Source organism: Gadus macrocephalus, chromosome 7, assembly GCF_031168955.1.
Source record: "Gadus macrocephalus chromosome 7, ASM3116895v1".
NCBI classification, from domain to species: Eukaryota; Metazoa; Chordata; class Actinopteri; order Gadiformes; family Gadidae; genus Gadus; species Gadus macrocephalus.
In genome coordinates, this window is record NC_082388.1 from 11,097,863 (window position 1) to 11,109,168 (window position 11,306).

Consider the following 11,306-nt stretch of genomic DNA (forward strand, 5'->3'; position numbering starts at 1 on the left):
AAACTCCATTATAGTAAATGGGCTGCATTTATACAGCGCTTTGCTAACCAGTGGCCACTCGAACCGCTTTACAATATCGCCTCACATTCACCCATTCACACAGCGACGGCGGGGTCAACCGTGGTCAGGAGCAGCCAGGGTGAGGTGCCTCGCTCAGGGAGACCTCCACGCTTAACCCCGTCGCTAAGTACACTGAGCCGATGCTGACCTTGATGACCCTGAAGCTGAGGAACCTCTTGTTGAGCATGATGATCTTGTACTCGTCGCTGCCGTCGTCCATGATGTGGCGCAGCGCCAGCAGCGAGGGCATGTTGGCCAGGATGGCCGAGCGCCACACGGGGTCGCCCTCGTGGGAGATCAGCATCTTCTCCTCGTTGGCCGTGATGGCGTCGTACAGCACTGCCGGGTCCTCGTACTCGTCAGGGGACGTGAAGTGGTCCTGGGGAGGAGGAGGAGGAGGAGGAGGAGGAGGAGGAGGAGGAGGAGCAGCAGCAGCAGGAGCAGAAGAGAGGTAACACATAAGCTCACCTGGCAAGTGTTAGGGTTTGCTCTTCTCTATTGTGCTGAGCTGTCCTTGAGCAGGATAACTTGGTATCTTCACTGCTTCCAATGATCACTTGTACAAATAAACATTGCTCCAATCCTTCAAGGAGAGGCACTCGCAGCCAACTACAGCTCAAGGCCTGCTTAATCACATCCGAATACTAAGACACTTTAGATACAGCATCTGCTACATGATTTAATGCTTCTATAAATAACTCAATTGCACAAAAAATAACTAATTGATGAGGAGAGTGTTGTGAAGAGCGTGCACAGATCTGATCCACGTTGTACCTGGTGAAGTTTAAGGGACATCCGCACCCCCGGAGCCACCACCCGGTTAAGCAGGTCCATGTCCGCAAACACCCACTCGTCCCTGGGAGAGGTGATGCGGAAGTCCCCCTTGAAGAGGGCATGGAGCCCGTACAGGAAGGGCTCCAGGCTGGAGTGAGAGCACACACAACACAGTTAACCCACTGAATGACTGGGGATGTATACCATTTATACAACGGTAACACTTCGGAAAAAATAAAATAAACATTTGAGGTTTAGAGTGCTAGACTGTGGAGTGAAGTGGGATAGACTACTGTGTGTGTGTGTGTGTGTGTGTGTATAGAGTGCTAGACTGTGGAGTGAAGTGGGATAGACTACTGTGTGTGTGTGTGTGTGTGTGTGTATAGAGTGCTAGACTGTGGAGTGAAGTGGGATAGACTACTGTGTGTGTGTGTGTGTGTGTGTGTGTGTGTGTGTGTGTGTGTGTGTGTGTGTGTGTGTGTGTGTGTGTGTGTGTGTGTGTGTGTGTGTGTGTGTGTGTGTGTGTGGTTACCTGGCAGACATGCTGTGTGAGGCAGTGCCCAGGGCTCTTCTACCCAGAATGCAGAGGCCGAAGCAGAGATTCACCAGAGCCGAGTCCCTCTCGCTGTTCACAGGCTGCAACACAACATCATTAAAACATCAACAACAGAGTCAGGGGGCATTGTTCATACAGAGTACAGATGCTTCACACCTCCTCCCGGAAGCACAACGAACACGAGGAGATAACAACCAGGACCTTTGCACAGCAATGTTATTATCTCAACAAACTCAACACCGTAATCAAGGGTCGCAATCAAGTGTTCACAACAACTGTATGGAGTAATGGCTCGATGCTGTAGCTCCTTAATGCGTTAACCTGCTGCTCCTGTGTGTGTCTCTGTGCGTGTGCCTGTATGAGTGCCGTTGTGTGTATGTGCCTGTTGGTTGCTAGCTGTGAGTGTGTATGCATCTATGCGTATTGTGTGGCACGCGTGCGCACACACACATACACACACACACACACACACACACACACAGTATGTCTGTGTACCCATGCGTGCCTACCGTTTGCCTCCTGCTGTTGCAGTACTGGATCCAGTCCAGGTAGACCATGCAGAAGGCTGCAGGGGTGATGCCGGCAGCGCGGTGGTCGTAGTCCTCGTCGATGTTGAGGTTGAAGGTGGGGTCGCTGTCCACGTAGCCCGGCCCCAGGCAGGGCCTCAGGGCCTCCTGTACCGCCTCGTTCAGCAGCCACTCCTCCAGCTTACTGGAGCGGTTCACGTAGTAGATGATGCTCTGGTGGAGGGAAACAAACAGTATCATGTACTGTTATTAGAGGAGTAGATGGTGCTCTGGTGGAGGGAAACAAACAGTATCATGTACTGTTATTAGAGGAGTAGATGGTGCTCTGGTGGAGGGAAACAAACAGTATCATGTACTGTTATTAGAGGAGTAGATGGTGCTCTGGTGGAGGGAAACAAACAGTATCATGTACTGTTGTTAGAGGAGTAGATGGTGCTCTGGGGATAGAAGTATTTTATAGGTGACACCGTGACACCTTTAGTAAAAACAAAATATACAATACTGTTCTTCACAGAGTAGATGATACTCTGGTGGAAGTCAAAACTAAAAGATAAAATGCTGTTCTACGCAGAGTAGATGATACTCTGAAGACCAAAAGGAACACAGCCAGTGCGTCGGGAGCCGGCACAGACGCAATACAAGGTTCTAAAATGTTTGCATCCTATTTAAAGCGAGCTTGGGTTTTTTCTTGGACAAAATATGACCCCATTGCTTGTGTTAAGCTACCACTATGAGGGGAGATCGGCGTGCTGTATGCTCTGGGCTCGATTCCATTATTAAGTAAGGAAGAGACAGCTAGTGCACACGGTGACGCCTAGCCGAAGGGTTTGGGGTTGAACTCCAAAGCACACAGTCTGCGGGTAGAGTGCCTAACTTCCTATCTGCACATCAATGAAATCCCCTCTAAGTGCTTTGAGTATCTTTGGATAAAAACATCTATTAAATAAATCGAACCAAACTCGGTTTACACATTAAATAATATTCTGTCTGCTGCAACCCTGTTCTTTTAAATCAAGGCTGAAGGACTTTCTTTTTGACACTGCTTTTCATCCGATTACATTTTAGACTTTAATTCTACACATTTTTAATTGCGGTGAAATGTTATTGTGTTTATGATGCATTTTGTCTTAAATACTCTTAATGTTTCATGCGCAGCACTTTGAACTGCAATGTTGCTGAAATGCGCTACACTCACTCCGTTGGAAGTAAAAAAAAACTCAGTGGTAAATAATACCCCACAAAAAGCGAACTTTACTACATCTGCCGCCCCCCTGTGGCGGGGCAGTGCTTCCAACGGCCTCGCCCCCGTCTCGGGGTAATGATACGTCTGATGTGCTGACGCGGGGGCCCGCTTCATGCTGAGCCTAGCATGTGGATGGGATCATGACACAGTCCAGCAGCAAGGCCCGTGTCAGCACTCTGCAGGCCTGTGGTGGCGCTGGGAGCCAGGGCTGCTGCTGCTGCTGACGCCGGGCTACCCTGCCCACTGGGGAGGACATTGCTCACAGCCGCAAGGCCGATGGAGGGGGGGGGGGGGGGACGCACCGCCGCACAACATCAGAGGAAACATCATTAAATTCCCATCTGAGACACTGAGTGCAGCCGCAGCACTCCCTGGCATGGCACCATGCGATTGTTTTTATTTTTATTTACACATACGTATGTGTGTATGTGTGCGTACGGGTGCATGCGTGCGTGTGTGCATGTATGCGTACGCGTGTGTAAATGCAGAATCTCTGCGAAGCCATTTTATGACCTCAGTTGTGCACTTTGTTGATTGAGCCGTTGTGTTGAGACCAAACTGTAAATCTTGAGATGTCACTCACCATTATAAAACAGAAAAAGAAAATCAAACCCTGGTCTGTGTGATTTCTGGGGCTGCTCTACAACGTCAGCTTGGGTCTTTTATAGGAACTTTGTCAATACCGCACTTGGAAGTTTCTGATTCTGATTGTGTGCTTGATTAATGCCAGTTTCTCAGTTCTCGGCTTCCGCACTACTGAATGCCGTTGACTCAAGCCAAAAACGTCCACTTAATCGTGTTCACACTACAGGACGATTATCCCGATTTGTGAATGACTTCCCCCTCCGCCTCTGGTCAGCAAAGCCCTGATTTCTTGGATGGTTCTCATGATTTCCTTGAAAGATTATCCTGTACTGTGGGGTATGTTTGGATTGGATCCTACTTACCCGAACCAGATAAACATTGAACATAACATGTTGAATGTTTAAGATCCAACAGTCTGTACTTTGGCGGCACACAGAGGAAGACTCTAGGAGCCACACTGACCGCTACTCGCCGCAGAAGCAGCAGTGGAAAACAAGAACGTTTGAAGGATTTGCGAAAATAGTGGGCTCCGACTGTCCACTGCTCAGTCCATTTTATCTACATCTAATGACCTCATCCATAGTTTTTTAGTTATTTAAGATGCCCATAATGTTAGCTAAATGGTAAATGGACGGCAATAATACAGCGCTTTTCTAACCAGTGGTTACTCGAAGCACTTTACCATGCTGCCTAATATTCACCCATTCATACACACATTCACACAGCGTTGGTGGTGTCCACCACGCAAGGGGAAAGCCAACCACCTGAGCCACATGCCGCCCGTCGTTAACTCTAAGAACACGTTTTTGACCCTGAGATTGCAATCGTGTTGTGGTGTTGGCAAGTCCGTTGCCTTCCACCCACAACACGAGCAAAATTGTTAAACGTAGCCTCATCTATCGTGAGGTGTGTGGTCGTTTTCTAAATTAGAATAATAGCCTAGTGCGTACCAGTTACGAGTAGAAGCAGATAATACTACCGTCCTACACAGGACGCTATAAAAGTGTTGCCTACTGCCTATTGTATTAGCTAGGTTCTCTTCCTTTGGGCCACGTTAACAAACATGATAAAACATAATATCGTGCAGCAAAATATTCAGAAACACAATAAATCATATCTAGCCTACGGACATTCTTCCTATTGGCAGTCAAAAATTATAGCGTACAGTATTTTATCCCGAGGGCCCTGCAGAAAACGCGCGTGTGCATGTGCCCACCTTGACGTAGTAGGTGATGAGGATCTTGCGCAGGTCAAACACCTGCAGCATGGAGGCGGCGTTGTTGTCGCTGATGCTGTAGCCCTCCAGCACGTACTTGGTGGCGGCCACCTCCCAGGCCAGCCAGCGCTGGCCGAAGGCGGCGTTGAAGGACAGCACGTGGGGCAGGTGGCCCGGCTCGCAGCAGCAGCAGCCCTCGTCCTCCTCCACCCCCTCCGTGATGGCCTCCACCTCCCGCTGCTGGCAGTACGTCCCTGGGGAGACGGGGGGGGGAGGGAGGGAGAGGTGGTGAGGCAGCTGGAGGTGTAAGGGGGTCAAGAGGAGCTCCCTCCCCACGGCGGAGGATGAGCTGGGTGGCCGGTTTGGCCTTGTTATACCGGTTGGTTTTACCGGTTGCAGATGAAGGCCACAGATTTCACAGTTGATCATCATCCCCCTTTTAGCCTTGCAAACACGTCCGTAATGCACAAAGAGATAAAGTTTGTAAGATAACAGAAAATACAAACATTTATAAATAAACATTGACTTTAACCAATAAATTGAAATAGAGTCAAACAGTGTGACTTTCAAACACTTTTACACTATAATTATGTAGTTCAGTTCTTTCCTAGGTGTTTATTCATTTTAAGCACCGTGTCATTTTAAAAGGTCAACCCCCCCATGCAAACACTGATGCTTTGGTATCTCTCTCCCAGAAACACCTCTAATGACTCTGCCCAGTCACTTGTTCTCCTGTCTCTAGCATCGGGTCTAATCATTTCTTTTCATTCAGCTTGGAGACGCTGCCGTGCTGATCAATGGAAACAGCCGTCCAAAGTGTTGAGCAGCGATTTGCGACTGGATCCCTTAAACATCGACGCATCAATTCCCCTCACGAAGGAAGACATCCTTCTTTGTACATCGGGTGTTTTCAACGTGCAAAGCAAAATGGCAATCCGCCCCCTGATGCAGAATTCCCAGCCGGGCCTGGTAACTAGTTCTGCTCCTTTGCGAAGCCCAGGACCACACTCCACTGACCTCTGAACTCCAGGCCGCGGAGCTGGAAGGTGACCAGGCCGTTGCCGATCTCGATGATGTGCACCAGGGCGTTGAGGTAGTCGGAGGCCAGGATGAAGCAGTCCCCCGTGCTGTAGTTCCCCCAGCGGCCCAGCAGCAGGTCCCCGCACAGCGAGTGCTGCAGCGAGCGCGTCAGGTGCTCGTAGAAGATGGAGTTCAGGTTGTTGTCGTCCGCGCCTTGAGAGAGACGGATACCGAGAGATCAGAGAGGAAGAGGATCGGAAGAGGAAGAAAGAAAACATAAGAGAGAAAATGGAAAAACAGGAAAAAGAAAGAAAGAAGGAAAGAATGGAAGAGAGGGATGGAGCAAGAGAGCAAGAGAGCAAAATACATCATGGGGAGGGTTCCAGGAAATGAAAATGGTTCTCTTTCTGAGACAGAGGGAAGGAGAAGGGTGCCGTTTTTATTTTTTTTTTGTATATACCTGGGTTCCGGTCCAACTGGGTGGCCAGCCTCGTGTTGGAATGGTCCACTCGCTTGGTACTGTGGAAGGCAAAGAAAATAAGAATGAAAAGCACTTATCCCTCCCGAGACAGAAGGGAAGGAAAACACGATTGACTTAATGCAAAAAAAAATAAAAAGAAACCTACTTGTAGTCGCGCTCCCAGAACTTGACGGGCCGGGTGTAGGACGTGACGAACACGGCGCTGCCCAGCACGGGGTTGAGGGGGGTGGAGAAGAAGGCGGAGAACACAGCCTGCACAAACAGCACGGCCGAGTCTGGGGCAACACGAGTGGGTTAAGGACGTCTGGAGCTGAACAGACAGGCCCCCCCCCCCCCCCCCGCCCCGATTGAGCCGTGGTCAAACCCCTGCAGGACCCTAGGACACGTGCTCCGGCTCCCCAGACCCACCTCCGAGGACAATTCTGGACTCCTTGTTCTTTCAGCCCTTGCGTTGCACTTAGAATTCACTCGTGTTGTTATGCACTTAAAAGCAAATAAATAAATAAATGTAACCTTGTTTCGCTGATTCCTATATCTACTTGGCACTCTGTACAGGCGGGGAGGGGGGGGGGGGGTGTTCTGCAATACTTTCTTAATGCAGCACTGCTTTTAGTAGCTCCTCCGATTTAAAATTGTATGCTTTGATGTCTTTGCCAGCAGCGCTTGTAAGTTGCTTCGGATAAAACTGCCTGCCGCCTAATGACTACGTGTAAATGTCGTTCTGGTTCATACTCGTCTGTCACCGAACAACACAGACTCGTTTGAATCATCACCTTTCCAAATCTTAAGCGCCCTAATAAGACAGAGGTTTAATGGGATGATAGCTCTGGGGAAGCACGCCTGTAGATCTACAAAGCACCAGGACGTCCCCCCCTCCCGGAGGGAACTAGTGGGAGTAGAACGCACGCGACGGGGACGGAGTGGGCGCTGTGGGCGTGGCCGAAGGATACGAGGCACGGCGAAGGGCTGGGCGAAGGCGTGGAAGGCCGAGCCCCAGGTGATCTGCCAGGGGGCGATGTAGGTCAGCACGAAGCGCAGCTTGTAGAGCAGGTCCCACATCTAGGGAGAGGACGACCACACACATTCAAAACACACACGTGTAGATGTGGGCACACATTTAAAACAGTAAACACCAAGACGGATGCACCCATTCAAAAACACACACACACACACACACACACACACACACGCACACACACGCGAACACTCTCACACCCCAAACACTCGTGTGTGTAGCGTACTGGAAAGGTCACGACTCAACAGTGACCCCCACGCCGGGTGTGATGGCACCGTACCGTACACGTCTTGTTTTTCCCCTTGTGAGGGTCAGTGTGCTTGGGGGGGGGGGGGGGGGGGGGGGGTCTCCTTCTCACCTTGCTGAAGAGGATGGACATGAAGTAGTAGTCGAGCAGGAAGGTCTCGGAGAAGTGGGGGTAGTCGAAGTGGAAGAAGAGCGTGGTGAAACACAGCGTGACGTACTGCAGGGACGGGGCGCAGAACGACGAGCGCATCAGCTTCATCCCCGCGATGGAGATGAAGAGAGCCCGGCTACTGGTGGGCGAGACGGAGACACACACAGAGACAGAGACATTACACAGAGCACGAGAGATGGGACATAACACGGAGACAGAGACATTACACAGAGACAGAGAGATGGGACATAACACGGAGACAGAGACATAACACAGAGCACGAGAGATGGGACACACACAGAGACAGAGACATTACACAGAGCACGAGAGATGGGACATAACACAGAGACAGAGACATTACACAGAGCACGAGAGATGGGACACACACACACAGAGACAGAGACATTACACAGAAACAGAGAGAGGGACACACACAGAGACAGAGACATTACACAGAGACGGAGAGAGGGACACACACACAGAGACAGAGACATTACACAGAGACAGAGAGAGGGACACACACACAGAGACAGAGACATTACACAGAGACAGAGAGAGGGACACACACAGAGACAGAGACATTACACAGAGACGGAGAGAGGGACACAGAGACAGAGACATTACACAGAGACAGAGAGAGGGACACACACACAGAGACAGAGACATTACACAGAGACAGAGAGAGGGACACACACACAGAGACAGAGACATTACACAGAAACAGAGAGAGGGACACACACAGAGACAGAGACATTACACAGAGACGGAGAGAGGGACACAGAGACAGAGACATTACACAGAGACAGAGAGAGGGACACACACACAGAGACAGAGACATTACACAGAGACAGAGAGAGGGACACACACACAGAGACAGAGACATTACACAGAGACAGAGAGAGCGACAAAACACGGAGACAGAGACATTACACAGAGCACGAGAGATGGGACAAAACACAGAGACAGAACACACACAGAGGAAGGCAGAGAGAGAGAGAGACACACACACACACACACACACACACACACACACACACACACACACACACACACACACACACACACACACACACACACACACACACACACACACACACACACACACACACACACACACACACACACTTTATATTGTGTACTAGAAAAAATATTGTCATAGTGGATGGAAAACCCACCCCTGCTGTGTGTTGACAGACACGTTATACATTAGTGAGGGCCTTTAAACACCTCCGCGCGTGAGGATCTTCTAAAAGTGAAAGCTAATTTACACTTGCGGCACTTTAACACATGCAGTGCCGATTGCTGACAAGCTCGCTGGGAACAGATCAGACTGTGAGGAAGACCAAGATGATGAGGATGAAGGCTTCAATGATAGATCAGCCTTGGGAAAAGAGTGCCCCCATATGATTGTGAGTTTGTGACCATGATCTGTAGGAGCCGATAACAGCACCTGACTGACATCAGGATTGACAGGACGGACATCGACTATATTGTTATTCTGAATTACTTTGTAGTTTTTTATAAAAAAAAAAAAAGTACCGTAATCACTTTGTCGTTTTCTCTTTCATGCCGTGAACATAATACTGTGATATCTGAATTTCCCTTCTTACATGAATAAAGTACATCTTAAGTTTGCAAATACGTTTTGTATACGTTGAGTGATAGTAGAAAAATAAACAATGCATGGAGAGGATATTTTATATATATATATTAGAGCTGTCAGTTAAACGCGTTATTAACGGCGTTAACGCAAACCAAATTTAACGGCGTCAAAAAAATTAACGCGCGATTAACGCAATTATTTTATAAAAAATAATTTCTTTTTTTTTTTTTGGCTCAAAACAAAGAAGCAGTAGCCTGACTGCTATGTTCAAATGACATTTGTTCAATGCAGTCGTTTAATTGCACTATAGGCTCTTTTTTGTATCATCCTGTTTTGATCAGTATATGCCAATGTTGTTATCAATAAAAAATCATTTGCACAAGACAAGCCGATGCACTTCACCATGTTGATAAGAGAATTAAAATGAGAAGAATTATGGGACAAAAAAATCAAGGGATATTTAGCATAGAAAAAGAATGTGCGATTAATCGCGATTAATCGTGAGTTAACTATGACATTAATGCGATTAATCACGATTAAATATTTTAATCGCTTGACAGCTATAATATATATATAATCTAAAATACAGAGTGCAGTCCCGCAAATGGTTATGGAGCAGTGGACAGAGTGTGTGTGTCGAACCAATTTCAGCGTCTTGCTCAAGGGCACGGGAGTCCAATGAACGAGCATGCTTCTGTTTTGAGTGCAGAGGAGGACGGCGGAGGAGGAGGGAGGAGGGAGGAGGGAGGAGGAGGGAGGAGGGAGGAGGGACGGGGGAGGACAAAGGGAAGGGAAGCAGCGTACTAGATGTCCAGCTCCTTGTGGTGCTGGCCCACGCTGCGGGCCTCGGTGGTCAGGGAGTTGAGCACCACGGCGGGGTAGATGAAGTACTTCTCCACGCACTGCAGCCAGGCGTACAGCTTCTCGAACCACATCAGCTGGGCCGCGTCTGGGGAGGGTCGGCGGCGTGGCAGTCATTATCCGCTCGAGCACACGCTTTCTACCTCAAGTGGCTCACGGCGCGAGGCCGAGGACAATCAGAGCACAGTGTCAGCCGTGAGGGCTCCACAACCTCGTTTCTAAAGGAAAATACACTGAGTGGAGAGAGGCTTAAGGTATCGGTTATATTTGCCTTAGGTCAAAATGGCGGAAGGAGAAATTCTTATTCTACATCCTACATTTAGAACAAGGTGGACGCTACCACATTTATCCGATCGTTCCAGAAAACAAATAATTATCCAAAGCTTATGAGTATGTTCTCGGGCCGGTAACGTGATTCTATATTTTGAATGGATCCTTGTTCTTTAATGGACCAGACCTGCAGACTGACTGAAAAGTGTATCTTTTGAGAATCAAGAGAGAGAGAGCTACTTTAGGCCGGCTGAACATGTAGCCCAATGGCTCCCTGACAGAACTGTGTCGGGTGAGGTCCACTCACCTCGGACCTCAAACTGGCTGTACTCTCTGGAGCGAAGCACGGGATGGGCCAGGCAGAACCAGGGCAGCTGCTTCCGGAGCTGGGGCAGCAGGTAGTGGGTGAAGAAACCAACCACCCCCGCAAGGATGTACAGCACCAAGCTCAGGGCCGGCTGGCAGAGAGACCGAGAGACAGTGTGGACAGAGACAGACGGGTGGGAGAGAGAGAGAGAGACCAGAGTAGAACGGAGAAACATAGATTATCATCACTCATCATCGTTATCATTTTATTGTTAACAGCTGTTGTTATGTCAATTGAAATTTGTATTGAAAGATGGAAAGAAAAAGAGACAGACAGTGGGACTGTAGGAGCAGGGAGGAGGGATGGAGACACAATAGAAAAGAAAGCGGAA

The 11,306-nt window shown here is 49.0% G+C and overlaps 2 protein-coding genes across 4 annotated transcripts in view; one reads left to right on the forward strand and one right to left on the reverse strand.

Annotated features, from left to right (window-relative positions):
* Positions 1-11,306, forward strand: part of nherf4b (NHERF family PDZ scaffold protein 4b) — a 205,643-nt gene that overhangs the window by 125,241 nt on the left and 69,096 nt on the right. The gene's annotated exons all lie outside the window — the stretch shown is intronic.
* Positions 1-11,306, reverse strand: part of LOC132461528 (pecanex-like protein 1) — a 34,551-nt gene that overhangs the window by 5,892 nt on the left and 17,353 nt on the right. For 2 of the 3 annotated variants that reach the window (XM_060056673.1, XM_060056672.1), the window contains exons 21-32: positions 10,916-11,066; positions 10,282-10,426; positions 7,836-8,013; positions 7,413-7,521; positions 6,608-6,737; positions 6,442-6,500; positions 5,979-6,194; positions 4,962-5,215; positions 1,900-2,130; positions 1,367-1,470; positions 835-982; positions 209-439 (exon numbers count right to left, since the gene is read on the reverse strand). In XM_060056673.1, the coding sequence (XP_059912656.1) occupies positions 209-439; positions 835-982; positions 1,367-1,470; positions 1,900-2,130; positions 4,962-5,215; positions 5,979-6,194; positions 6,442-6,500; positions 6,608-6,737; positions 7,413-7,521; positions 7,836-8,013; positions 10,282-10,426; positions 10,916-11,066 (1,956 nt within the window). The remainder of the gene's footprint in view (positions 1-208; positions 440-834; positions 983-1,366; positions 1,471-1,899; positions 2,131-4,961; positions 5,216-5,978; positions 6,195-6,441; positions 6,501-6,607; positions 6,738-7,412; positions 7,522-7,835; positions 8,014-10,281; positions 10,427-10,915; positions 11,067-11,306) is intronic. The other variant, XM_060056674.1, reaches the window with a different exon arrangement.